The 26,678-nt window shown below is 58.7% G+C and overlaps 3 protein-coding genes across 11 annotated transcripts; 2 read left to right on the top strand and 1 right to left on the bottom strand.

Annotated features, from left to right (window-relative positions):
• Positions 1–252: 252 nt before the first annotated feature.
• On the top strand, positions 253–13,243 carry NLRX1 (NLR family member X1). 5 transcript variants are annotated; one of them, XM_089313284.1, is made up of 10 exons: positions 253–366; positions 2,769–2,886; positions 3,398–3,467; positions 3,871–3,959; positions 4,449–5,068; positions 5,438–6,259; positions 9,455–10,050; positions 10,628–10,714; positions 11,809–12,060; positions 12,449–13,243. In XM_089313284.1, the coding sequence occupies exons 2-10, from the start codon at positions 2,817–2,819 to the stop codon at positions 12,768–12,770; spliced, it is 2,928 nt and encodes a 975-aa protein (XP_089169410.1). In that variant the 5' UTR covers positions 253–366; positions 2,769–2,816; the 3' UTR covers positions 12,771–13,243. The 5 variants fall into 5 exon arrangements, with proteins under 5 accessions (XP_089169410.1, XP_051693667.3, XP_051693665.3 ...); XM_051837707.3 differs by lacking the exon at positions 253–366 and adding an exon at positions 435–572; XM_051837705.3 differs by lacking the exon at positions 253–366 and adding an exon at positions 879–1,256.
• Positions 13,244–13,486: 243 nt separating this feature from the next.
• Positions 13,487–18,202, top strand: NHERF4 (NHERF family PDZ scaffold protein 4). 3 transcript variants are annotated; one of them, XM_051837709.3, is made up of 11 exons: positions 13,488–14,058; positions 14,475–14,496; positions 14,637–14,710; positions 15,002–15,213; positions 15,375–15,564; positions 15,655–15,791; positions 15,981–16,185; positions 16,335–16,531; positions 16,616–16,843; positions 17,319–17,519; positions 17,796–18,202. In XM_051837709.3, the coding sequence occupies exons 1-11, from the start codon at positions 14,043–14,045 to the stop codon at positions 17,979–17,981; spliced, it is 1,668 nt and encodes a 555-aa protein (XP_051693669.3). In that variant the 5' UTR covers positions 13,488–14,042; the 3' UTR covers positions 17,982–18,202. The 3 variants fall into 3 exon arrangements, with proteins under 3 accessions (XP_089169371.1, XP_051693669.3, XP_008248728.3); XM_008250506.5 differs by having other exon boundaries at positions 17,723–18,202; XM_089313245.1 differs by lacking the exons at positions 17,319–17,519; positions 17,796–18,202 and having other exon boundaries at positions 13,487–14,058; positions 16,340–16,531; positions 16,616–16,756.
• Positions 18,203–18,326: 124 nt separating this feature from the next.
• Positions 18,327–25,045, bottom strand: DRC12 (dynein regulatory complex subunit 12 homolog). Of its 3 annotated transcripts, none has more exons than XM_089313257.1 (8): positions 24,963–25,045; positions 24,805–24,877; positions 23,444–23,525; positions 23,045–23,110; positions 21,905–22,024; positions 21,337–21,429; positions 18,847–18,977; positions 18,327–18,624 (listed from the first exon to the last, which is right to left on the bottom strand). In XM_089313257.1, exons 3-8 carry the CDS (start codon positions 23,511–23,513, stop codon positions 18,454–18,456), a joined length of 651 nt encoding a protein of 216 aa, XP_089169383.1. In that variant the 5' UTR covers positions 23,514–23,525; positions 24,805–24,877; positions 24,963–25,045; the 3' UTR covers positions 18,327–18,453. The 3 variants fall into 3 exon arrangements, with proteins under 3 accessions (XP_089169383.1, XP_008248729.3, XP_089169394.1); XM_008250507.5 differs by having other exon boundaries at positions 18,405–18,629; positions 24,963–25,043; XM_089313268.1 differs by having other exon boundaries at positions 18,468–18,629; positions 18,866–18,977; positions 24,963–25,044.
• Positions 25,046–26,678: the final 1,633 nt, after the last annotated feature.

The raw sequence follows: 26,678 nt of genomic DNA, 5'->3' as shown, positions 1-26,678 counted from the left end.
ATGCCGCTGGAAGCTTCCTCTTCCGGTCTTGCTTTACCAACCAGTTCCGGCGCATCCTGTGTAAATGCGGTGGTTGGTCCCGCCGGAAGGGAGCCGCTGCGGTCGGGTCTCTGCATGCCTGCTCTGGTTGCCAGTCCGCTGCCTAGGTCTGGGCTGGGCCTGGGAGGGTGCTCAGGCCTAGCCTGATACCTCGCTTTCAATGAATGAGCAAACGTCTCAATGAAACATCAAGGTTGTTTCTCATCCAGATGGAGGGCAGGGTTCACAAAGCCCTTGCACCTGTTCCGTGCACTGGGCACACCGAGGTTTGGTGTGGAGGTGCACCCTGGCTGGGGGTGGTGGGTGGCTCCTCCTCGGCCAGGTCAGGTGAGCCCTGGGTGTTCCTTGTGTGCAAGCACAGTGATAAGGGTGGGACCCGGAAGCCCCCAGGCTGGGTGGTGACTGAGCCTTAGACAGGAAGGGCAGGTTGGGATGGGAGCCTTACTCAAGCCCCCGGCCTTCCGGCCACACACGGAGGGCGGGGGTCTGAAGAGGACCAGGCCCATAAGAGAGGACCCGGTCTCCGTCTAGAGGTAGGCTGGGGGAGCGGGTGAAGAGTGACAGAGGGGAGGGCGCCCTGGGGAGCGCCCGGTGCCTCCGGAGAGAGGGCGGGCTGTGAGGCCGTCCGCTTCCTGCGTGGGGCAGCGGCTCAGGTCGTGGCGCCCTCCAGGGCTTCAGCGTCCCTCTGTACCATGGGCATCTGTCGCCCAGCAAACCCGGAGGTGCTCAGTGAGGTCACGGGGTGTGAGTGGCGCTTGGGGACCTGCAGGGGGCAGTACGAGCGGCAGGGCCGGCGGGGACCCAGGGCTGCGCCCACGTAAGGGGCGGGTCGGGGGCCAGTGCCCGCCCCGCGCCTGCTCCGGGGCACCCGGCCGGCTCTGGTCTCCTCCTTTTCCCGGTAGAGCGCCTTGGCTCGTCCCTTCCCGCACCCGCTGCCGGGGCGGGCTCCGTGCAGGCGGGCCGAGCGGCCGGGAAGCGCCGCTCCCAGCGAGCCGGGGACTCCGGGAGGCCGCGGGAGACGCCGGCCGCCCGGGGCGCGGTAAAGGCCTGGCCGCGCCGGGCGGGGGCTGGGCGGGGAAGCGGCGCTGGTCCGGCGCCTCGCGACCAGGAGGACCGGGCTGGGCCGCTGAGTGGTGGGCATTCTGGCAGCTTCCCCACCTTGGTGCCCGAGACCAGTGGAAACGAGGAGAGCTGTTTGGGACCCACTGGCCGGCCCAGTAGGTTCCCTGCTGTGCGCCGGCTTTTCTTACTGGGGTGATCATCTTGACTGTGGCCCTGGATCTGGGTTATTTCCTGAGCTGCCCCAGCTCCCTCGGGGTCTTCTCTTAACCCTTCCCCAGCCTCTGGGACTCCTGCCCTGCTTGGCACAGCGCAGGCAGGTGTGGCCCGGTGCAGCCAACTCGCCCTGTATGTAACCTCCCCTAGCAGGAGCTCAGAGGGCTCAGGAGCGAAGGATCCTAGAAGATTGGGTAGGATTCTGACAGAGAAGGCGAGAGCAAGTACCCCTGGAGCCTGGGGACTGAGGTGCCCATGGGAAGCAAACTCAGGAAAATTGCCTGTGTGGGTTAGGAGTTTGGGCTGTTGGTAACCTGGGGTTTGGAGAAGTGCCTATGGCACTGGCATTGGGCACAAGGGTTAAGCCCCTGCCTGGGACTCCTGCATCCCTCCTAGGAGTGCCTGGGTCCAGGGTCTTGGATGCACTTTGGAGTCCCAGCTTCCTGCTGGTGTGCAGTCTGGGAGGTGGCAAGTAACGGCTCCGGCACTTGGGCCCATGCCACCCAATTGGGAGACATGGAATGTGTTCCGTGCTCCCGGCTTCGGGCTTGTCCAGCCCTGGCTGTTGTGGGCATTTGGGGTGTGAACCACTGGAGGGAGGGTCTCTGTCTTTGTATCTCTGCTTTTCAAATACAGTAAAAATAAAAATAAATTAAAAATTAGGAAGGCGATTGGTGCTGGGTTGCACTGAGCCTGAAGCAGAGAGCCTGGAGCGGGAGGTGGGCACCTGTCCCTCCCCTCCATGTCCTGAGGTTGGCTGAGTGAAGTCTGGGATGACATGCAGAGGCCAGAGCAGTGTGTGGGAAGGGGATTTGTAGGGTTCTTTCCATTGCTTGAAGGGACAGAACAGGGTCTACCGTAAATCCTGTGGCTGGGAGGATTTGCAGCCAAGTGACTAAAGGGGAGGGGGAGCGAAGAGTTCATTGTTGCAGGGTTGGTGGGAGGCACTGGCAGCCTACCCATAAGGAGGTGTCGGCTGGGAAGGGCGCTCAGTCGCGTATTTATTATTTATGCCAGCCTCAAAGGCAGCTTACATGAAAGTCACAGCGAAGATAAAATGAGACGGCCATTAAAACTGGACCTAGAGGACTTGATAGCTAGGGGCAAAGGCAGAGGGGAGTGCATAATTAAACCTAGGAAATCTAGGCTGCAGAAGAGCCACTGGAAAGGAACACAGGAGCTCGCTGGCAGCCGGGGTGGGGGTGGGGGGCAGCTGAATAAAGCATTTAGGAGGCTGGAGCTCAGGAGAACACATTTGTGAAGCCTTAGGGGGAAGCAGCGAGAGGTGGCGAGAGAGCACGGGACGAGCTGGCGGCGGGGGGGGGGGGGGGGGTAGGCCAGGCCAGGGCTGGGCGGTGCTGGTGTCCGGGAGGAGCGGGCCCTCTCCTAGGGACTCCTGGCGTGGGGCTGGGGTGGGCAGTGGTGATCATCCAGTCTCACTATTCTTCTTGCAGAGAGCAGGATAGAGGGTGGCACTAAGGCCGTCTGGCTTCTCTCCCAGAATGAGATGGGGCCGCCATTTGCCCAGGGCCTACTGGGGCTCTGGTCTGGGAAGATCACCACCACCCCCAGGTGAGCAGGAAATAGTGATTTCTGTTTCTGCCTCTCCTGTTGGCTTTTCCCTTCCAAGAGAGCAAGGATCTAGACGCCAGGTGCATGAGTCTGGGCCCCGTGCGTCTTACTGGTGACCTTGGGCACAGCTCAACTTCCTTTTTTCATTCTAAAATAAGAGCAGCTGGACGAGGTGATCTTGGAGGGTATCTTGCATCTGTATCAGTCCAGGAACATGTGTCCGACCTCCTTTCACATTTAACAAATGTTTCCTACGTGTCCTCCATGTGCCACACCCTGTGTTAAGTTCTAGATCTATCGTTATGAACAAAACTGGATGTGATCCTTGCTCTCATGGAGGGGAAGGGAAGCCTGCTAACCAAGTGATCATGTAATGGGGCATGAAGTTGCACAACTGCTGCTACAAAGGGTGGTGCGTGCTGCTGGGAGAGCAGATAATGGAGGCGGGAGTTGTGGACTTGGGGAAATGTGGCTGAGATCTGGAGATGTCATTTCTTCCTTCTCTTTGTAGGCGATTGTACCTCCTCCCTGGTCCGCCGGAGCTGGCCCCTTAAAGGGGAGCACCCCCTTGCGCCCCCTAGGTGAGGCCTGGTTCTCATACCTTAGGATGCTTCTGGTCACAGCAGAGGATGCTGGGAAGGGTCAGGCCTTGACACTAACTTGATCCCCTCAGGGAGGGGTGGGGAGGATACACAGTAGCTCCCAGCCAGAGAGGAAGTTGGAGTCTATGTCCCAGTGGTCGGGGTGGGGGGACACCTGTGGGAAGTGGGCAGTCTGGCAGCGGCCGGCCTGAGTTCCAGGCAGGCAGCAGTGGGCTGATGGGCTAGGGGCAAGGCCTCAGGGTCTGGGACGGCTCCGAGAGTCAGACCAGGCCTTGCCTAGGCTGTCCAGTGGCAGGCCTGCACCTCAGGAAGCTGCAAATCAGAGCCCATGCAGGGGCTGAGCTGTTCACACCTTACCTTGTCCTCGCTCCTCACTCCCCAGGGCCTTTGCACGCCACCGTGGGAGCTCAGCTGACAGTGCTCCCCCACCAGGGAGGCACGGACAGCTGTTCAGGAGCGTCTCAGCAGCTGGTAAAGGGACTGGCTGGGTTCCTGGGGGTCAGGGGAATGGGGAGGAAGGGGCCTGGAAGGAGAAGTGGGATGAGGGAGACATAGAGGGTCCACTGCCATCGCCCGCCTGTGTCCCTCCCTCTCTGCACTTTGTCTTCCATCTGTCTGGGCAGCCTTCCTTCAACACCCAGGCCAGGCACACCCGGTAGGTACAGAGCCCCTAGAGACACACACTGTCCTCTCTTCAACAAGCTGGGGCCCAGAAGCCAGGTGGAAACCACACACAGATAGTCACAAAGCCAGCCAGCCAGCCCAGGCTCAGCATTGTGCACCCAGTGGCTGCCCGCTTCCTGCCATGGGGACCCCAAGCTTTCTGGACAGGCTGTCTTTCCTGGGCTCCAGCCTGCCCTGGGCTCCAGCCTGTCCGACGCTACCCACACGCCGCCCATGCTGCGCTCTGGCATCTCCAGGCCCTTTTTCCTGACCTGTGTTCCTGGCCTCCCCTCTCAGAGGCCATCCAGCGGCACCGCCGGAACCTGGCTGAGTGGTTCAGCCGGCTGCCCAGGGAGGAACGTCAGTTTGGGCCAACCTTTGCGCTGGACACAGTTCACGTTGACCCTGTGATCCGTGAGAGCACCCCCGATGAGCTCCTGCGTCCACCTGCCGAGCTGGCCGTGGAGCAGCAGCCGCTGCTACCGGGGCCCCCGCCGCTCGCCCTGTCTCAGCTCTTTGAGCCAGATGCCTGCGGGCGCCGGGTACAGACTGTGGTGCTCTATGGCACGGTGGGCACAGGCAAGAGCACGCTGGTGCGCAAGATGGTTCTGGATTGGTGTTACGGGCGGCTGCCAGCCTTCGAGCTGCTCATCCCCTTCTCCTGTGAGGACCTGTCGTCCCTGGGCCCTGCCCCAGCCTCCTTGTGCCAACTGGTGGCCCAGCGCTACGCGCCCCTGAAGGAGATTCTGCCCCTGATGGCTGCAGCCGGGTCTCGCCTGCTGTTTGTGCTCCATGGCCTGGAGCGGCTCAACCTCGACTTCCGGCTGGCGGGCACAGGGCTTTGTAGTGACCCCCAGGAGCCGGGGGCACCGGCTGCTGTCATCGTCAACCTGCTACGCAAATACATGCTCCCCGAGGTGGGCGGCCCCTGCCCCACCCCTGCTGCCCTTGCACTCGCCATGGGGGAGGGGGTTGGGGTCCTGGGCCTGCATGTTTGATGGGTAGAGAGTTGGGCCTTGTGTTAGTTCAAATCCTGACCTGTTCACTTCCCAGCTGTGGCCCCAAGTGATCCTGTCCCCTCCAGGCTACGGTTCCCTTTTCTCCTTGAGTTGTCCTGATGAAATGAGATACTGCAGATCAGAGCCGGGGCTCAGCAAGTGTTAGTTATGAGTGTCGTCATCCGCCTCCTCATCCTGGGAGACTGTCTTTGGGCGGGGGGGGGGGGGGGGGATGGAGGCAGTCAGGACGGTAGGGTCTTTCTTAGCCCTCAGTCGTGTCCTTCCCAGGCGAGCATCCTGGTGACCACACGGCCCTCTGCCGTCGGCCGCATCCCCAGCAAGTACGTGGGCCGCTACGGAGAGATCTGCGGCTTCTCTGATACCAACCTGCAGAAGCTCTACTTCCAGCTCCGCCTCAACCAGCCGGACTGTGGGCACGGCGCGGGGGGAGCCGGTGTCTCAGCCACGCCCGCTCAGCGCGACAACCTGGTGCAGATGCTCTCGCGGAACCTGGAGGGCCACCACCAGATCGCCGCCGCCTGCTTCCTGCCCTCCTATTGCTGGCTCGTCTGTGCCACCTTACACTTCCTGCATGCGCCTACGCCTCCCGGCCAGACCCTCACCAGCATCTACACCAGCTTCTTGCGCCTCAACTTCAGTGGGGAGACGCTGGACAGCACCGACCCCTCCAATCTGTCCCTGATGGCCTATGCAGCGCGAACCATGGGCAAGCTGGCCTACGAGGGCGTGTCCTCTCGCAAGACCTACTTCTCGGAGGAGGACGTCCGGGGCTGCCTGGAAGCCGGCATCAGGACGGAAGAGGAGTTCCAGCTGCTCCACGTCTTCCGCCGGGATGCCCTGAGGTTCTTCCTGGCCCCGTGTGTGGAGCCGGGGCACCTGGGCTCGTTCGTGTTCACTGTGCCCGCCATGCAAGAATACCTGGCCGCCCTCTACATCGTGCTGGGGCTGCGCAAGACCACCCTGCAGCGGGTGGGCAAGGAAGTGGCCGAGCTCGTGGGCCGTGTCGGGGAGGACGTCAGCCTGGTGCTGGGCATTGTGACCAAGCTGCTGCCGCTGCGGATTCTGCCCGTGCTCTTCAACTTGCTCAAGGTAGTCCCTAGCCCCGGGGTTCCCCCCGCCCCGCCCCGGCCCCTTCCCTCCCCAGGACCCCGGGCTGCTGCCCACCTGCCCCCTACCAGAAGCAAACAGCTCTTTCTGGAGGTGAATCTTCCCCTTGGCTCTGGTTTCAGCTCTGGGCCATTTGGCTGTTTTTTTTTTTTTTTTTTTTTTTAAGATTTTATTTATTTATTTGACAGGTACAGAGAGAGGGAGGGGCAGAGAGTAAGGTCTTCCATCTGTGGCTTTACTCCCTAAATGGCCACAACGGCCAGAGCTGCGCTGATCTGAAGCCAGGAGCCAGGAGCTTCCTCCAGGTCTCCCACGTGGGTGCAGGTGCCCAAGGACTTGGGCCATCTTCTCTGCTTTCCCAGGCCACAGCAGAGAGCTGGATTGGAAGTGGAGCAGCCGGGACTCGAACTGCTGGCACTGAAGGTGTTGGCTTAGCCTACTATGCCATAGTGCCGGCCCCTGGGCCGTTTGGCTTTTAGCAGGAATGGGGCATAAGGAATGGGGAGAGAGAAACCACAAGGCTGGAGAAGCTTTGGAGGCTAGGAGGGGAGCTGAGGGCACAGGCACCTTAGTGACAATCAGGCAGATCCCTAAGCACGGTGTCCTTTGTGCGTCTCTCCGTCCAGTCTTTGTGGCTGGGAGCAGGGGTCACCACGGTCCAGGGCCTGTCGTCTGCTCCACAGGTCCAGAAACTCGATTGTATCTGTCCCTACACAGGCGATTAGACTGCGCGTGATGACTCATCCTGATGATATCACCAGGGACAGGCTTATAAAGCAGAGGTCATTTGATTAATTTACCCAGGGACGATGGATGATGGCACTGGAATTGGCTTAGGACAGTCCATCCTGGACGAAGAGCCGCTCCAGAAACCAAATTACAGGCGTGGGGACTGGGCGGGGAGCTGGGTGGATGTGGCAGCTCCTTGGGGACGGAGGAGTCCTGTCTGCTGATGTCTTCCAGGTGCTTCATCAGAGCCCATCCTTTTGTTTCTCAAAGCAGCCCTGGGCATGAGATGCTGTTATGATGCCCTTTATAGATGAGGCGACAGAGACTTAGAAAGGCGGAGGTATGGGGCTGGTGCTGTGGCGCAGCGGGTTAACGCCCTGGCCTGAAGCACTGGCATCTAGTGCTGGTTCTAGTCCCAGCTGTTCCTCTTCTGATCCAGCTCTCTGCTATGGCCTGAGAAAGCAGTGGAAGATGACCCAAGTGCTTGGGCCCCTGCACCTGCATGGGAGACCCGGAAGAGGCTCCTGGCTCCTGGCTTTGGATTGGCACAGCTCCAGCTGCCAATTGGGGAGTGAACCAGTGGATGGAAGACCTCTCTCTCTATCTCTACCTCTCTCTGTAACTCTTAAAAAAAAAAAAAAAAAGGCAGAGGAACTGTTCTAGGTCATGCAGGTAGTAAGTGGAATAGTCAGGCTAGGATCCCAGGGTGTAGGATTCTGAATCCTGGGCTCTCTCCACCAAACTGGACCGATGTTGGCAGCGGTGTCTTGCCAGGTGAGCCTGCTCTTGCCTGGGAGCTGGTCCTGAGGAGGCAGAACCCTGGTCTGTGCGGGCAGAATTCCAAGTTTCCCTTTTCTATAGGCACCAAGGTATAGGGTTGTGAACGGAGGCTAAGTAGCCCAGCTACTCGGGTTCAGATGCAGGCTGTGCCACTCATTAATCATGCGACCTTGGCCGGCGCCGCGGCTCACTAGGCTAATCCTCCGCCTAGCGGCGCCGGCACACCGGGTTCTAGTCCCGGTCGGGGTGCCGGATTCTGTCCCGGTTGCTCCTCTTCCAGGCCAGCTCTCTGTTGTGGCCAGGGAGTGCAGTGGAGGATGGCCCAGGTGCTTGGGCCCTGCACCCCATGGGAGACCAGGAAAAGCACCTGGCTCCTGGCTCCTGCCATCGGATCAGCGCGGTGCGCTGGCCACAGCGCGCCGGCCGCGGTGGCCATTGGAGGGTGAACCAACGGCAAAGGAAGACCTTTCTCTCTGTCTCTCTCTCTCTCACTGTCCACTCTGCCTGTCAAAAAAAAAAAAAAAAAAATCATGCGACCTTGGACAGGGTACCTGACCTTTCTGTGCCTCAGGTTCCTTGTCTGTTAAATGGGAATAAAATAGAGCTTTGGCATTGGACTAAGGTGAGGATGAAATGGATTGCTCCCCAGGGCCTGGCACACAGGACGTGCAATTTAATTGTTTGTCAAACAATGAAAGAGGCTCAGCTGGCCAGGCCTTCTCCCACCATGCCTCAGGTGGCATCCCAGCTCCTGGGGCGGACACTCCCTCTGGGGGTGCGATGACTGGGTTGCCGTGAGAGGCCGTGGCCAACGGTGGGCCCCTCAGAGCACTGTTCTCAGCGTGACACTCTCTGGTCTTGTAACCAGCTTAGTGTTGGGGGCGGGAGGGACACCATCCCCCCCACCCCTGGCAGGAACCTCACACAGGACAGGTATAAAAAGCCCAGACATGAGAGGAGGTGCGCCGTTCTCTGCCAGAAGGCACGGTGGCAAAGGCGGGAGGAGATATCCCAGGGCTGCCCCAGCGTCCACTGCCTCGCTGAACATCCGAGTGCCCGCTGTGTGCCGGGCAGTGTGCTGGATTCTGGGGAAGAAGCAGCGAGCCCAGCCATGGCTGTCTGTGCTTTCTGATCTCATGGCCTGGATGCAGGAACGGCGATGTGACTGCCTGGGGAGAAAGCACCCCCCCTCCCCCCGCCCCGTGCTGTGGAAGTGAAGGGGGCGCCTGGCTTGTGGGCATCATAAGGTCTCGGCAGGTGCATGTTGTCTGATCCCTGTGGGATGAGCCAGGAGAAGAACGTGGGGCAGCACCTTGGAGCTTTGAGGGAGAAGAGGACAGGAGCATAGTGAGTGGCTTGTGCAGAGGGCACAGCGGCTGGCAGGCGCCGGCTCGTACAGGTGCTGCGCAGGTCGTGGTGGCTCTGATGGCGCCTGCCTAGGCTCACGCTGCGCACACCATCTCTGCAGAGACCGTCCCACCGCCCCCGGGCTTGAACATGTGTGCGGTGTTTAGGAAAAAGAAAGAAGTTTCTCCCCTGGGAGTGATAAGATCACACAGCTTGAGCGGTGCATTGTCAGGGAGGTGGGGCAGGGGGGGCCGTGTCTGGACCTTAAGCTGAGCCCCTGCACGGGAGGCTGCAGGGTCCCCCGTTCTGCTCCCTCTGCAGGTGGCCCCGCGAGTGTTCGGCCGCGTGGTGGGGAAGAGCCGGGAGGCAGTAGCCCAGGCCATGGTGCTGGAGATGTTTCGGGAGGAGGACTACCACAACGATGACGTTCTGGACCAGATGGGCGCCAGCATCCTGGGCGTGGAGGGCCCCCGGCGCCACCCGGACGAGCCCCCCGAGGATGAAGTCTTTGAGCTCTTCCCCATGTTCATGGGGGGGCTGCTCTCTGCGCACAACCGGCTCGTGCTGGCTCAGCTCGGCTGTCCCATCAAGAACATGGACGCCCTGGAGAACACTCAGGCCATCAAGAAGAAGCTGGACAAGCTGGGCCGGCAGCCGCTGCCCCCCTCGGAGCTCCTTGACCACCTGTTCTTCCACTACGAGTTCCAGAACCAGCGCTTCTCCGCGGAGGTGCTCAGCTCCCTGCGCCAGCTCCACCTGGCCGGGGTGCGCATGACACCCCTCAAGTGCACGGTGGTGGCGGCTGTGCTGGGCAGCGGGAGGCATGCCCTGGACGAGGTGAACTTGGCCTCCTGCCAGCTGGACCCTGCCGGGCTGCGCACACTCAGGCCCGTCTTGCTGCGTGCCCGGAAGCTGGGGTGAGGACCCGTTCCGTGCATGGGCGTGGAGAGGGGAGAGGGTTGGAGGTGAAGGGGTGGCAAGGGAGGGTGCTGGGGAACCAAAGGCACTGAGAAAGAACCAGCAGGTGTGTGTTGGCCCCTCTGCTGTTGCTAGAGCAAAATACCTTAGCCTGGGTACTTTCTAAAGGAAAAAGGCTCACTGAGCTCCCAGTGTTAGAGGCAGGAGTCTGGGAACAGGTGGGCCCCTTGGTTTGGCCTCTGGTAAGGGTCCCTGTGGCCGCATCACCGCATGACAGAGGAGCAGAAGAGGGGACAGCTGTGTGTGGAGGAGGCCACACGCACGGGGTGGTCCTGCTTTATGACAGCCCACTCTCGGAGACCGGCATTAATCCCCTCTGAGGGGACCTCAGCCCCGTGAAGCAGGTCCCACCTCTCAAAGGTCTGGCGTGGGTAGAGGTGGGGGGAGCGGCAGTGGGAGGTGGGACAGGTGTGGACTGCAAGGCAGGCTGGTGAGGAGAGGGCGTGGTAGATGGGCAGGCTCCTTGCTGAACTGTGTCCTCGGCCTCTCACCTCCCCCTGCCACCTGCCACTCCAGCCTGCAACTCAACAGCCTGGGCCCCGACGCCTGCAGGGACCTCCGAGACCTGCTGCTGGACGAACAGTGCCAAATCAGCACGCTGCGGTGAGTGCCGGCGGGAGGCTTTGGCCACCATGATGGCCAGCTAAGGACAAGGGTGAGCTCCCTGCCTCACCATGCGCCTGTCACAGGCCCACTGTATCGTACAGGGGCTGGGACTCAGCTCTGCCTTGCTGCCAACTCCTAGTCCGTTATAAGCAGCAGTGCAGGGGATGCCACCAGTAACAGGTGCTGAGAAGTCTCTCACATGGCTAAAGCCAGCCTCGGGCGGGCAGGGGAGAGGGTGAGTCCCACCTAGGCCGCTTGCCTGGTAACAGGGCCACTGCCCCCTCCCAGGATTTTCCCCGTAGCCTCCCCCGGCTGACCCAGATGCCGGCTCTCGGGAGATGCTCCGGGTGTTGGCTGATGTCCTAGGAACCCAAACACCTGGGTTCTAGTTTCTGGTTGAAGTAAGGGGAGGCAGATGAGGAGGGAGAAAGGAAGAAGGGAGAGAAGGAAGGGGAGCCAGAGGGAGAGAGGACAGGGGCTGGGGAGGGGGCAAAGGAGCCCAAGCACTTGGGCCATCTTCTGCTGCTTTCTCAGGAACATTAGCAGGGAGCTGGATCAGAAGTGGAGCAGCTGGGATTCGAACCAGTGCCCATATGGTGCTGCAGGCCAGGGCTTTAACCCACTGTGGCACAGCACCGGCCCCAACCCAGTGGGTGGGTTTTGTTCCTGGCTCTGGCTCCTGGGAGGCAGCAGATGATGAGTTTCTGGCTCCCTACTTTGGCCTGACTCAGTCCTAACTGTTGTGCGGATTTGGGGACTGAATCAGCAGATAGGATACCTCTCTCTCTCTCTCTCTCTCTCTGCCTTTTTAAAAAAAACAACAAAAACAAACAAACAAACAAAAAAACAAAGCAGAAGGGAAATAGTAATGATGAGGAAGGGGAGAGGAAGAAGAGGAGGAAGGGAGTGGTCAGTTTCTTCCACATTCTCCCTCCTCTGCACCCCCTGTCTCTCCACCTCCTTCTCCTGGGCCTGCATTTCTATGTCCCAGCTCCTCTGCCCCATGCCGTGGCTCCTCCGGCCAAGTCCTGGTGCTCAACCCAGGCCGTCCGCCACGGGTCCTCCTAACATTGGGTTGTTTGTGGCCATAGGCTGTCCAACAACCCGCTGACAGCTGCAGGTGTCGCCCTGCTCATGGAGGGGCTGGCGGGAAACACTTCGCTGACACACCTGTCCCTGCTGCACACCGGCCTTGGAGATGAGGGCCTGGAGCTGCTGGCTGCCCAGCTGGATAGAAACCAGCAGCTGCAGGAGCTGAACGTGGCCTACAATGGCGCTGGCGACACCGCGGCCCTGGCCCTGGCCAAGGCTGCCCGGGAGCACCCGTCCCTGGAGCTGCTACAGTGAGTCCTGTCCCTGGTCCCATCGTCCCCACACGCTGAATCCTCCTTCCCTTTCTCCACTGGGCTTTTTCTGTCCAGGGAGCGGCCCTGGGCCTGGTGCCTGTCCTCTCCTCCGGCTCCTGATTGTCGCTTGTTAGCCGACCCACCTGCTTTGGGACTGGTCCTGCCCCTGCCCTGATTCCCTGCTACTGTTTCCCCATCCCTGGTCCCTCTGAATTCCCACGCTATTCCCTGCCTCCCATGGTGGTGAGCACCCACCCGTCTGGCTCACTGCACACCATGGCCTGCTGCATTCCGCAGGCGGGATGGGGGTTGTGGTGCCCATTGCCCTGAGGCCCTCCGATTCGGAGCCCCGCTGAATAGCACCCACTCCTCTCTCTCCTGCTAGCCTCTACTTCAACGAGCTGAGCTCCGAGGGCCGCCAGGTCCTGCGGGACCTGGGGGCTGCTGCTGGAGGCGGCGCCCGGGTGGTGGCTTCTCTGACAGAGGGGACGGCAGTGTCTGAGTACTGGTCCGTGATCCTCAGCGAAGTCCAGCGGAACCTCAACAGCTGGGATCGGGCCCGGGTCCGGCGCCACCTCGAGCTGCTGCTGCGGGATCTAGAAGACAGCCGCGGGGCCACCCTCAATCCTTGGCGCAAGGCCCAGCTGCTGCGGGTGCAGGGCGAGGTCAGAGCCCTTGTGGAGCAGCTGGGAGCCCCCGGAAGCTGAGCGCCAGTGCCAGCAGGCACCCCAGCTTGTGACCACTGGCCCCGAACCCCTTCCCTCTGTGGCCTCCTGGCTTGGACCACCCCTTCTAGAAGGAGCCCTTCAAGGCTGGAGGCAAAGGAATGGGCAGAGCTAGGCCAGCTGCCCTCCTGGGAGCTGCCCAGTCAGTGCCCCCAAGTCTTGATGGCTTGGCTTGGAGCTGCACATGCCTCCTCTCCCTTTAGGGTGGCTTGATTGCCCCGTGGCACTGCCACCAAAGCTTGTCTCTCTCCCTCCTCTCAGGGAGCCTCTGATTGGGCCATACTTCTTACATTGGCCATGCCCGGGGTGTTGGGAGGGCCTGGGCCTGCCTCTTGCCCCTCTGTGGACACTGTTGGTGCTCACACACTGGTGCTCCCCCTCCGCCCTCATGGTACTGATGTTGCCCAGGGCAGGTGTAGCCAGCTCGCTGCTAGTAAAAAGCCGTGTGTCTTCCACTTCCCGTGCCTTCTCTTCCTTGGCTGGGGCTTCTGAGAAAGGGCACTGTTCTGGGTCATTCTGGTTAAACTACTGGGGCTACTTTGTGTTGCAAGTGGTTCCTGGGCACTGGGACCAGAGGCAGAGGGGACTGGAGGGCCCCATGAACAAGATATTAGGATCGGGATTGGCTACACTATTGTGCCTTTTTTTTTTTTTTTTTTTTTTTTTTTTTTTTTTTTTTAAGATTATTTACTTCTTTGAGAGGCAGAGTTACTGACAGAGAAATACAGAGCTGTTCCATTTGGTGGATCAATCCCAAATGACCGCAACAGCCAGGGCTGGCCAGGCTGAAGCCAGGAGCTTCTTCTGGGTCTCCCGCTTGAGTGTAGAGGCCCAAGTACTTAGACCACCTTCTGCTGCTTTCCAAGGTGCATTAGCAGGGAGTTGGATCAGAAGTGGAACAGCCGGGACTTGAACCACCATCCACATGAGTTGGCAGTGTTGCAGGCTCCGGCCCATCACTCTTTTCATACTTACCCTCTGCTGAATGCCAGTGACCAGCAACCTGCCTGTCTTTCCCAGAGAGGCTCCCGGACCGCTGCAGGGCTCCGAAGACAGCTAGGGCCCAGAAACAGCAGCAGGAAGGGCACGCACACTTCCCCAGGGGATAAGACTCTTCCTCCCCGTTAACCATTACCCCACTGCTTCCCAGGCAGCGTCTTCAAGGAGGCGGGACCTGGGAGGGGGTGAGTGGGAGGGTCAGCTGGTTGAAATGGACCTTGTCCCTGCTCTGAGCACTGGGCGACTGGTCCAACCATGAAGGCAGCTGCAGGTACGCGGCCGTGAGGAATCCTCCGGAGGGGGACTTGGGGGCAGTCTGGGGGCAGAGACGGAGGCTGAGGTTTTGGGACCCGGGCACCCTTGATGTTGGGACTTGAAGCCCTGGGGCAAAGAGAAGTTAGGAGAAAAGAAAGGCGCTGACACAGCTGTCTTCCTGGCCCACACCCTGTACTGATATGCTCAGATTTATGTTCCCAGGATTTGGGGGGGCGGTGGGTGGGGAGGCGGAGCCACAATGCCCTTGTGGGTATGACATCAGGGAGAAGGAAAACCCTTCCGTATTGAAATGGAGGGGTGAGTCCTGAGTTTGGGGCTTCCCCTACTTCCTTTCAGTTCCTGACCACAGAAGGGACGTCTGGGGGGTGGGGTGGGAATACGCCTCTCCTCACCCACTTCCTCGCCCCGCAGATCTTCAGGACACAGCAGCCCTGTAAGTGCCACCAGGGCGGGGGCAAGGTGGGGAAGGCAGCGAAGGCAGGACGCTGTTGTGTTGCCGTTAGCACCTGAGTACGGCCTGGAACCTGCGTGCAGCGCCAGCTCCTCCTACCTCCTCCCCCTGCCTCCTTGCAGGAAGTTTAAGTTTAATCCAAAGCTGGGCATTGATAATCCTGTCCTCTCCCTGGCTGAAGACCGAGACCCCTCTGGTAATCCCCTCCCCCTGGCAACCGCCCCCCTTTCCCGGAGCCATCACAGCTCCTCACAGCCTCTCATCTCCTTGGTAACCACTCACTGTCACGGTGATAGCCGTGGTTGGCAGTAACTGGGTGGAGGCCGGAGTGGGCCAGGGTTTCCCCTGCACGTCCCCTAACCGGGTGGGAGCCCACCTCGTGCCCCATCAGGAGGCGGGGCTGCCAGGCACGCGGTGCACCTATACTTGGGCCACGCCTCCTCCTCTCCCCCTTTCCTCCTGCCCCCCCCATTCCCTCCCCTTCCAGATCCCTGGAGCCTGGAACGGCCTCGCTTCTGCCTGCTGAGCAGAGAGGAGGGCGGGAGTTTTGGCTTCCACCTGCAGCAGGAGGCGGGCAGGGCTGGGCATGTGGTGTGCAGGGTGGACCCAGGCAGCTCTGCCCAGCGCCAGGGTCTCCAGGAAGGGGACCGGATTCTGGCGGTGAACAATGACGTCGTGGAACATGAAGACTATGCAAAGGTGAGGCTGGGCTGGCACCTCCTGGGCCCCACAGCCACAGCCTGGGGTTTAGGAGCATCAGGGTCAGAGGGGTTGTGTGGAGGCCTCTAGAGAGCTGGTTCCCATGGTGAACACCCAGGTTCCCGGGGGCAGCCCACACTTCCTCCCATGCCCTCCACTAGGTGGTGCGCTGCATCCGGGCCAGCGGCCCTCGGGTGCTGCTGACGGTTGTGGCTCGACACGTGCATGATGTGGCCCGAGCTCAGCATGGGGACGACGCCCACCTCTGTCCTGCCCTGGGCCCCCAGGTCCGACCACGGCTGTGCCACGTAGTGAAAGATGAGGGTGGCTTTGGCTTCAGTGTCACCCACGGTGAGCTTAGAGGCTGGGCTGGGCGGGGCAGTTGTGGTGGAGGTGGGGGTGGCAGGCTGCAACTTGCTAGTTTTCCCGCTCTGCTCCCAGGCCATCGGGGCCCTTTCTGGCTGGTGCTGTGTGCTGGAGGAGCGGCTGAGCGTGCAGGGGTGCCCCCTGGGGCCCGGCTGCTGGAAGTGGACGGGATCAGTGTGGAGAAGTTCACTCACAGCCAACTCAGCAGGAAGGTATGGCTGCCACTGCCCCTTGCCTTAAGCAGACTCCTCCCCCATGCACGGAATCTCCTGATGGGACCTCCTACCTGGTCACCATCCTTCCCTCCCCCTCGTGCCTGGGGAGGTATGCTGGGAGGAGGTGCCCACCTCTCCACTCCCTACCCAGGAAGTAGATACTGATGCCCTGCTGGGTCCCTACAGCTTTGGCAGAGTGGAGAGCAAGTGACCCTGCTGGTGGCAGGGCCAGAGGTGGAGGAGCAGTGTCGCCAGCTGGGAATGCCCCTGGCTGCCCCCCTGGCAGAGGGCTGGGCACTGCCTACCAGGCCCCGATGTCTGCAGCTGGAGAAAGGGCCTCAGGGCTTCGGGTTCCTGCTCCGGGAGGAGAGGGGCCTTGATGGTCGCCTTGGTGAGTGGAAGTCCTGGGGGTGGGGAGGGCAGGTGAACCTGGGGCGGCCCCACAAGTGTGTATTCCCCGCCCCCCGTGTGCATGCCTGTGGTGGCTTGGGGTAGAACTGAGTGTGAGTGGGGGGAGCAGTGAGGATGTCTCTGCCCTAGGGCAGTTCCTGTGGGAGGTGGACCCAGGACTGCCTGCCGAGAAGGCCGGGATGCAGGCTGGGGACCGGCTGGTGGCTGTGGCTGGGGAGAGCGTGGAGGGGCTGGGCCACGAGGAGACAGTGTCCAGGATCCGGGCACAGGGCGCTTGTGTCTCTCTCGTCGTCGTCGACCCTGAGGCTGACCGCTTCTTCAGAATGGTGCGTGCTGAGGGCCAGGGCTAGGGAGGGGGAAGCCAGGAGCGAGGCGCAGGTGCCACAGGTGCGCTCGCTCTGGCCCTCCAGGTGCGCCTCTCCCCACTCCTCTTCTTGGAGCACACAGAGGCCATCGCCGCCACCCAGGACACCCACGTGGCTGCTCTGGTTGAGTCCGAGGATGCGTGCCTTGAAGATGCCGCCGAGCCTCCACTCCCTCCTGGCTCCTGCCGGTGCCTCCTGTACCCTGGGCCTGGCGGTGGCTATGGCTTCCGACTCAGTTATGTGGCCAGTGGGCCTTTTCTCTTTATCTCCCAGGTGACTGATGCCCCCTGGAGCTTGGGTCCTTTGCAGCATTTTTTAAAAAAGATTTATTTATTTATCTGAAAGGCAGAGGTACAGAGAAGGAGAAGCAGAGAGAGAGAGAGAGAGAGAGAGAGAGAATCTTCCACCTGCTGATTTACTCTCCAAAGGCCACAATGGCCAGGGCTGGGTCAGTCTGAAGCCAGGAGCCAGAAACTTCTTCCAGGTCTCCCACATGGGTGCAGGGCCCCAAGGACTTGGGCCATCTTCCGCTGCTTTCCCAGGTGTATTAGCAGGGAGCTGAATTGGAAGTGGAGCAACCAGGACTCAAACCAGTGCCCATGTGTGATGCCATTGCTGTAGACGGCATAGCACAGCCCCCTTCCCAGCATTTCCTCCTGATCAGTGCCCATCTCCCTCCCTCCTAGAGCCATAGAGCACCGGCACCCGGCAGACTCCCCCATGGCCTTTCCTTGTTCTGTGCCGTCAGGTGACTCCAGGAAGCTCCGCTGCCCGCGCAGGGCTGCAAAGGGGAGACATGGTTCTGGAGGTGAACGGGGTCTCCGTGGGTGGAGATGGCACCCCGCAAAGGCTTCAGCAGCTGGCGGAGGCGGAGCCACCCCTCTGCCTGAAGCTGGCGGCCAGGTCTCAGTGGGGCTCGGAGGCCTGGACTCCCCCCGGGTCTGGAGAGGTGAGCAAGAAGAGACGGGTGGGACTGCGAGCGCCAGCGAAGGCCAGAGCGGGACGGCTGCAGGGTGGGACTTCAAGTCATGGGGGTCGGGGGTGCGGAGAATCCACGGAACAATGCCACTCCTGCACATTCGGGGGCAGTGGGGGCAGGGCGAAGGGACACTCAGGGTCCAGGGACAACCTTCCGCCATTGTCTCCAAGCAGGACTGGGCTCTCCCCTCGGATGTGCTGTAGAGCGCCTCAGCTTGGTGAGATCTCCCAGGGCCTCTCTTCACAGCCAGCCCGAGGTGGTGGCAAGGATGCTATCACTCAGCCGGAAGCTGGGGCTGGAGGACTTGGACACCACCCACCGCAGCACTGCCCGGGAGCCCCCTCCCTTGCCATGGCCCAGCTGTCAGCAGAAGGGCTGGGGCAGAGGCCTCGGGGGCCTCAGGTGCCGGGGGATGTCCCTCGGTGGCTGTAGATGGCTGCACCCCGAGGACTAAGTTTTGCCTGAGAAGGGGGTGCTGTGGGGCTGGCTGGGCTGGAAGCCCTCTGGGACTTGACCTAGGTGCCACTCTGGGACTCTCTGGGTCCAAGAATTGGGAGACCCAGCAACCCCCTCCCTGAGTGGGCACCTTCGGGCTGGGGGGGCTGGCCCCTGGACGCTGTGTGTCTGTTATTTAAATGGCCTTTCCCCATAAATCGGACTGCCTGTGTTTTTGTTGGTGGAGATATGGGGCAGTGGTTTAAAGGGAGCTGGAGGTCCCAGGCTCGGGGGCTGGGCTCCAGTTTCTGTAGGAGAAGGGGTGGGACTTTGCCGGTTTTCTCTCTCATCACTCAGCCTTGTGGATCAAGGGACGGGATGCTCAGAACAGAGGTGTCCCCACGGAAGCCACTCCTCTATGACAAAAGGCCACAGCCCACGGTTCAGCTGAGTTCTCCTTCAGGATGTTTTATTTCTGGGGTCTCAGAGGGTCCCAGAGCCCAGAGGCTGGCAGCTTCAAAGATCCAGGGGGTTGAGTCCAAGCTGGCGCAGCTGCTCCTTGTGTCTGGCGTGGAGTCGCAGTGCGGCCTCGTCCCACTGGGGCTGGGTGGCCCTCAGCTTGGCCAGGAGCCGGTCCAGGCTGCCCTGCGGATACCAAGCTCCCAGTCCCCAGGAAGAGAGGGCGGCTGCCTTGTGAGCTCTCCCTGCCAGCATTCTTCCTGGTCTAAGGGAGTGGGCACCGTGGAACTCCCTCTGCCTGTGCTAGGGACAGAGCAGGGGTCCCTTGGAGTCCCTTTCTTCTCTTCCCCCCGGGTTGGCAGTCATCACCCTGTGGGGCTCGTGGAGGTGGCGGGGTGCTCACGTGTAAGATGTCCTCGTACTTGGCTTCCATGCTGGCCACGTGGGCCCGAAGCTGAGCCAAGGTGTGGTCCCGCTCTCCGAGGGCCCGCGCTGCCTCCCCCTGTACAGCCGCAGCCTCCCTCTGGCAAGTCTCTGGGGAGCAGAGCAGAGGATGGGAGAGGACAGGACGGTGAATTTGGTGCTTGCACAGTCTCCAAAGGCACCTGAAAAGGAGGCTCTGAGTGTGTTCATTTCAGACTCCGCCCAGGTCAGCGACCTCCTCATAGTCCCTGCAAAGAGCTGAAGGTCCATTGAGGTTTATGAGTAGTGAGCTTGGAGAGGAGCTGGGGGCTAAGTCTGGTTGTCACTGTTCGTGTAAGCTCATGCATGTCTCCCTAAACCCCAGTTTCTTCTTTATTTGAGAGGCATCTGTGGGCACTTGCACACACACACACACACACACACACACCATGGCTCCTCTCTGCTGGTTCACTCCCCAAATGCTTGCAACTGAAGTCAGGAACTTAATCCATGTGTCTGACGTGAGTGGCAGGAATCCAACTACTTGAGCCATCAGCTGCTGCCTCCTGGGGTGCACAGTAGCAGGAGTGGAGCTGTGACTCAAACCTTGGAGCTTCAAAATGACATGTGGGCCACCCAGTCAGCATCTTAATTGCTACACCAAACACCTACCCCAGTTTCTTCATCTTAAAGGGCAAATGAGGGGCCAGAGTTGTGGTGTGGTGGGTTAAGCCACCACTGTGACACTGGCGTCCCACACCAGGGTGCCAGTTTGAGTCCCAGCTGTCCCACTTCTGATCCAGCTCCCCGCTAACGCACCTGGGAAGGCAGAAGAAGATGGCCCAGGTGCTTGGGCCCTTGGAAAACTTGGATGGAGTTCCTGGCTCCTGGCTTCAGCCAGTCCCAGTCCTGGCTGTTGTAGCCATTTGGGAAGTGAACCAGTGGATGGAAGAACTCTCCTTTCTGTCTTTCAAATAAATAATTTTTTATATTGAGAGAGAGAGAGAAGGAAGAGAAGAGAGAGAAGAGAAGAGAGAAAGAGAAAGAGAAAGAGAAAGAGAAAGAGAAAGAGAAAGAGAGAAAGAGAAAGAGAAAGAGAGAAAGAGAAAGAGAAAGAGAGAAAGAGAAAGAGAAAGAGAAAGAGAAAGAGAAAGAGAAAGAGAGAACGAGAAAGAGAAAGAGAAAGAGGTCTTCCATCCTCTGGTTCACTTCCCCAATGGCTGCAACAGCCAGGACTGGGCCAAGAAGCAAGAGGGAAGAGAAGCAAAGGCTTCCTGGCTTTTATATTTTTGCTTATATAGAGAGTTTATCCACTTATTTAGGAAAAAGGATCTACCAGGTGGTAGGCCTTAGAGATATAGAAGTTAAGAAGCCTAACATTTTCCCTTAGTTTCATTGTAAAAATTAGCTAACCTGAGAAGGGAGATGAAGAATATTTCAGAAAGTTAGAAGGAAATATGACTGGAAATAATGGCCAGCATTATGGTGCTGTGGATTAAGGCACCACTTGTAATACCCACATCCCACATGGGAGCATTGGCTCAAGTCCTGGTTCTTCCACCTTTGGTCCAACTTCCTGCTAATGTGTCTGGGAAGGTTTTGGAAGATGGCCCGTATACTTGGGCCCCTGCCACCCATGTGGGAGACCAGATGAAATTCTAGGCTCCTGGTTTTGGCCTGGCCCAGCACAGGCCATTGCAGCCATTTGGGGAGTGAACCAGCAGATGGAAGATCTCTGTGTCTCTGTTTCTCTTTCTCTCTCTGTAACTCTGCCTTTCAAATAAATAAATAAATCTTTTAAAAAATGCATAGATTTTCAATGTTTCTTGCACCTAAGCTTATCCTGTAATTCCATTTTTCCATGAGTATTTTGATGTGCTCTGATATGCCCTGGAGAGACGTGGCAGTGGCAGGGAGTGAGGTGACAGCTGGGTCTGGAGATTCCAGGCAAGGGGGGATAGGGCGAGGTGTGCCTCTTCCTTACTTTGCCCTAAAGGGTCTTTTTTTATTTTTATTTTTATTGTTATTTTTTGACAGGCAGAGTTAGACAGTGACAGAGAGAGAGAGACAGAGAGAAAGGTCTTCCTCCCGTTGGTTCACCCCCGAAAAGGCTGCTACGGCCTGTGCGCTGCGCGGATCCGAAGCCAGGAGCAGGGTACTTCCTCCTGGTCTCCCATGTGGGTGCATAGCCCAAGGACCTGGGCCATCCTCCACTGCCTTCCTGGGCCGCAGCAGGGAGCTGGACTGGAAAAGGTGCAACCGGGACTAGAACCCGGGGTGCCAGCGCCCCAGGCGGAGGATTAGCCTAGTGAGCTGCATGCTGTCCTCACCTCTGCCTGATCCTCACTGCGGGAGCCAAGGTTGGGGGAGGGGAAGACGATGGACAGATGGCAGCCTTCTAGGAGAAGACCTAAGTTTGCCCCCGCACTGAACCTGGATCTTGTCAGCCTCCCTTGGAGAGGAAAGGCCCAGGGCAGGGCGGGGCACCTACCCAGCTGCTTGCGGAGACCCCTCACTTCCTCCTCCAGCTGCTTGCTGCGTCTCTCCATCTGCTCCTGCAGGGCCCTGCACCGGCGACTCATCTCTGGAGGGAGGACGGTGGACGGCCAGGGATGGAGGAGGGATGGAGAAAGGCAAGGAGTCGGGGGCGGGAAGGAACTGTGTGGTCCAGGAGACAGGAGCCCAAGGAACTGCTCAGTTCCTGTGATCCTGGGATGCTGGGAGACCCTGGACACCTGGGGAAAGGGAAGGACACCAGGCCGCCTCCCCACTCCGGCTTAGGATCAGGGCCCCAGCCCATCTGCCTGCTCACTGCTGCTGAGTGAATGAAACAGTGGCTGGGACTGCGTCCTGTGTCCCCCAGTGCAGCTGGCACTGACACTGGCCCCAGGCACCCTGGAAGGTCCCTGCCTGCGAGCCCAGAGGCCTCCTTGCATCCACCAGGAGTTGCCTGCTTTGTGCTACGCAGGGAAGGCTGAGACTGGGCCCGGCAGTCAGAAGGCCCTCTTGTCTTCTCCCAGGCCCTTGTGTCCTGCCCAGCTGCTGAACCGACCACGCACCTGCATATACGGCCTTCCCCTCGCTGCGGGCCTCTTCCAGTTCAGCCTCCAACTCTTGCAACCTCTGCTTCAGCCTTTCTTCAGAAGCCTTGGCTCGACGCGCCCCTTCCCTCTGTAGAGCTGTGAGCGGTCCCGGAGCCCTGCTCAGAGCCCGCTGAGGGCCACTGAATCAGCCCCAGAGGGCTGGATGGGCTCTTCCTGTCTCTAGAAATCCGGTGGTAGCTGGGACAGGTGCTGTGGTATAGTGAGTAAAGCCACTGCCTGCAGTGCTGGCATCCCATATGGGCACCAGTCAGGTCCTGGCTGCTCCACTTCTGATCCAGCTCTCTGCTATGGCCTGGGAAAGCAGTGGAAGATGGCCCAATGCCTTGGGCCCCTGCACCTGCCTGGGAGGCCTGGAAGAAGCTCCTGGCTCCTGGCTTCGGATCAGTGCAGCTCCAGCCATTGTAGCCAACTGGGGGAGTGAACCAGTGGATGGAAGACCTCTCTCTCTCTCTCTCTCTCTCCTTCTCTCTCTATGTAACTCTGACTTTCAAATAAATAAATAAATCTTAAAAACAAAAGACACCTGGGGGCAGGGCACCCCACCTCTTATTCTTTCTCTTTCTCTTTCTGGTTTTTTTCTTTTTAAGTATTTATTTTATTTATTTGAAAGGCACTGTGGCAGAGAGAGAGAGAGACAGAGACAGAGAGAGAAAGATTGTCCATCCACTGATCACTCCCCAAATGGCTGCTATGGCTGGGGCTGGGCCCCAGTACTTGCACCATTACCGGCTGCTTTCCCAGAAACATTAGCAGGAGTTGGACTGGCAGTGGAGCAGCCAGTGGGATGCTGGTGTCGCAGGTGGTGACTGAACCCATGTCACCACAATGCCCGCCCCTTTCTGTCTCTCTAGGTTGTTGGGTCATTTTATTTTCCTAGGATCTCATGAGCTTTTCATTGCTAAGGAGTAAAACCTCCCTCCATGTTCTGGCTGTAAATAATAGCGTCCCTCATCAGCCTTCCCTGTCCTGTTCCACTAGGGGATGGTTAGGGTTTGGCGTAGCCTCCACCGTGGCTCCAAACGTCCAGTCCTGCCAGGACACAGCAGCGCCCCCACTGCTCTGCTTCTGTGGTCCCAGATCGCGCACCCTCCTTACCCAGCCGGTCTCGGAGCAGCTCCGTCTCCAGCACCAGCTGTCTGTGCTTGGACTCAGCCTCCACATCTGTCCTGGCAAATGACAGAGCCTTAGCTTACATGGCCCCCGCCCCCGGCCCTGGACTCCGTCCTGAGCCAGCTCTGAGGGCTCCCTGCGGGCAGAGTCCATTCAGCATGCACCGTGTGCTCCCTGCCCAGCACAGATGAGGCATTCAACATATGGGTGACCAGTGGGGAGGCACAGAGCTGGGCGGTCTCGAGGGAGGGCGTGGGTGACCATTCCCCCATTCCTCAGCTCCGTGGAATCTGGACAGCGAGGACTGTGCTGCGGGCCTCTGCTTGGTCTCTGTTTCAGAACCCAGAGAAACAGGGGCACCCACCCCCACCCATGACGACTCACCCGGCCCTGGGTTCTTTTTCTTCTTCTGCATGCCGGCTTTCCTGCCTTTCTGTTTGGTCTTGGGTGGCATTTCCTTGCTGTCCTGATGGAGGGAGGGGACCTTGCTTTCAAATCTGGACAAGGGGATCCTGAACCAGGAGTCTTGGGAGGGTCAGAAGTCTGCTTTCCAAGTCTGCCCCTTTCTCTTGTTTTAAAGACACAAGTCTTTCTTTTTTAAAGATTTATTTATTTCAAAAAAATATTTATTTAGTTGAAAGCCAGAGTTGGGGCAGGGGGTGGAAGGAGAGATCTTCCATCTGCTGATTTAGTCCCTAAATGGCCCCAGTGGCCAGGGTTGGGCCAGGCAGAAGTAAGGAGTCTGGACCCCTGATCTCCCACGTGGGTGCCGGGGCCCCAGGACTTGCCCATTCTCTGCCGCCTTCCAGGCACATTAACAGGGAACTGGATCAGAAGTGGAGCAGTCAGGACTTGAACTGGCACTCGAATGGTACTTTAGAAAGTTCGTGGGATACAGACTGGGCATTCGGTCTAGTGGTCAAGACGTCCACAGTCCATATCAGAGTGCCTGCTGCACTCCTGGCTGCAGCGCCTGACTTCTGCTTCCTGCTGCAGAGACTCGGGGAGGTAGCAGGGTGATTCAAGCAGGTGGATTCTTGCCACCCCCTTGGGAGAACTGGACTGAGTTCCCAGCTCCCAGCTTTGGCCAGGTCCAGTCCCAGCCATTAGGGGAATTGGGGGAGTGAACCAGCAGATGGGGCCTCTGTCTGTCTTTCTGTCGGTCTCTCTCTGACTCTCAACATAGTTACAATTAAGGGAGAAATGAGAACAACAACAACAACAAAAGAACAAAAAAGTTAATAGAAAATACAGTTAAATCCATTCACAGTTTCTTTCTTTTTTTTTCTTTTTTCTTTTCTTTTTTTTTTTTCTTTTTTTGACAGGCAGAGTGGGCAGTGAGAGAGAGAGACAGAGAGAAAGGTCTTCCTTTGCCGTTGGTTCACCCCCCAATGGTTGTTGCAGCCTGCGCGCTGATCCGAAGCCAGGAGCCAGGTACTTATCCTGGTCTCCCATGGGGTGCAGGGCCCAAGCACTTGGGCCATCCTCCACTGCACTCCCTGGCCACAGCAGAGAGCTGGCCTGGAAGAGGGGCAACCGGGACAGAATCCGGCGCCCCGACCAGGACTAGAACCCGGTGTGCCGGCGCCGCAGGCGGAGGATTAGCCTAGTGAGCCGCGGCACCGGCCCACAGTTTTTTTTCACAATACACATGTTCTATGAGCTTTTTGAACATCCCTCAAATATACTTGGAAGAATTTTTTGCACCAAAATAAGCTTGTCTTTTAATTACATTTCCCACAAACCTTTACTTTCCAGAAGCTTCAGTTGCCGGTCTCCTTGGAGCCTCAGGCGGGGCTGGGGTCAGTGGGGAAGACACTGCATACAGAAAGCTGTTACTCTCAGCTCTCTTGGCGAAGATACATTCCCATAGCTGTCCCCTCCCTCTTGCCTTCATCCTTACCTCACCTCCACCACTTGTCAGACCCTCTCTTGCCTGTGTTGGGTCTCCCTGTAGAGTGAGCCACTCGTGGGGAGAGACAGAGAGAAGGCCCAATAAGCTAGGAGCCTGAGGAGGAGCCTGCGTCCTGGGAGCCAATCCAAGGCAGCACATTTTCCTCAGGGGGCTGGACTGAGAACTGGAAGGTTGGGTTTCTGGAGGTTGCATGTTGCCCAGGCAACTGAGCAACATGGAGTTCATGAGAAGGTGCAATAGGCCAGATCAACTCACAATGCCTAAAAGACCAAGGTCTGGGAAAGGTAGTTCTCCTTTCATCCACAAATCCTAAGCATAGTTTGAAAAGAAAGGGCTTTGGAGCAAACTAGCTGTGATTCACTTCCACGTAGGTGCTGTCATTTGGAGACTCAGAAATGACAGATTTGCACGGCTGAGACAACACTGTTGTGCGGATGTGGAGGAAAAGCGTGATGGCAGCCGTCTTGGACTATCCACATCCTGAGATCCTATTGCAAGATGACCTTGTGCTGAAACCGGAAGCGTCCCTTCGGCAAGGCATTCTGCAGGGTGCAGGAGCAGGTGCTGGGGCAGACTTCCAGAAAAATGAGACACAGAGGAGTGAGGACCCGTAGACTCTGGGGTATTGGCTTGGCGGGATGGACACTGGTTAGGGACCAAAACTGCAGCATAGGTCCCCTCTCTGGAGGTGGAAGCTATTTAACTTGGTTTAGCCTGCTTCCTGCCTTTTACATCACTGAGTTGGTAAATTCTGAAGGTCCTGGGTCTTGACTGGGTATTTACATGACTGTCTTATTGCACCCACTGAATCTATTGCCTTTAGGTGGTTGATTTTCAGAAACTACCTTGAGGGGCTCCCTGTACCATAGAGTTGGTTGGGGCTCCCTCTAGTGGACTCGCTTGTATTCCCAAGTCTGCTAAAATTTTTTTTTATATAGATTTATTTCATTTATTTGAAAGGCAGAACGACAGATACAGAGAGAGACAGAGATCGTCCATCTGGTTTTCTCCCTAAATGCCAACCACAGCCATGTCTGAGCCAGGCCGAAGCCAGGAGCCCAAGACTCCATCCAGGTCTCCCACATGGGTGACAGGGGCCCAAATGCTTGGGCCATCAGCTGCTGCTTCCCAGGCGCAGTAGCAGGAATCTGGATTAGAAGTGGAGCAGCTGGGACTCAAACCAGCACTCTGATATGGGATGCCCGCCATGCAGGCAGTGGCTTAACCTTCTACGCCACAGTATCTGCAGCTGGGACTCAAACCAGCACTCTGATATGGGATGCCCGCCATGCAGGCAGTGGCTTAACCTTCTATGCCACAGTATCTGCACAAGGTTTTTTATTTTGGATTATCTCTGGGCAGTGTGGGACTGAGTCCCTTTTTGAGGTACTTCCTAGCATCTCGCTAGAGTCACAGTGGTTGGGAAAAATGAGTCTGAGGAATAGGGACTGTCAGGGGGCCAGTGTTGTGGTGTAGTCGGTAAAGCCGCTGCCTGCCTGCAGTGCCGGCATCCCATATGGACGCTGGTTCAAGTCCTGGCTGCTCCGCTTCCAATCCAGCTCTCTGCTATGGCCTGGGAAAGTAGAAGATGGCCCAAGTCCTTGGGCTCCTGCACCCATGTGGGAGACCTGGAATAAGCTCCTGGAACCTGGCTTCGGATTGGTGCAGCTCTGGCCACTGAGACCATCTGGGGAGTGAACCATC

The sequence above is a fragment of the Oryctolagus cuniculus genome, chromosome 1, assembly GCF_051225735.1.
Source record: "Oryctolagus cuniculus isolate XC-2025 breed Fujian yellow rabbit chromosome 1, ASM5122573v1, whole genome shotgun sequence".
NCBI classification, from domain to species: Eukaryota; Metazoa; Chordata; class Mammalia; order Lagomorpha; family Leporidae; genus Oryctolagus; species Oryctolagus cuniculus.
Note: the sequence above shows the minus strand (reverse complement) of the source record. Positions and strands in the feature narration are given on the sequence as shown.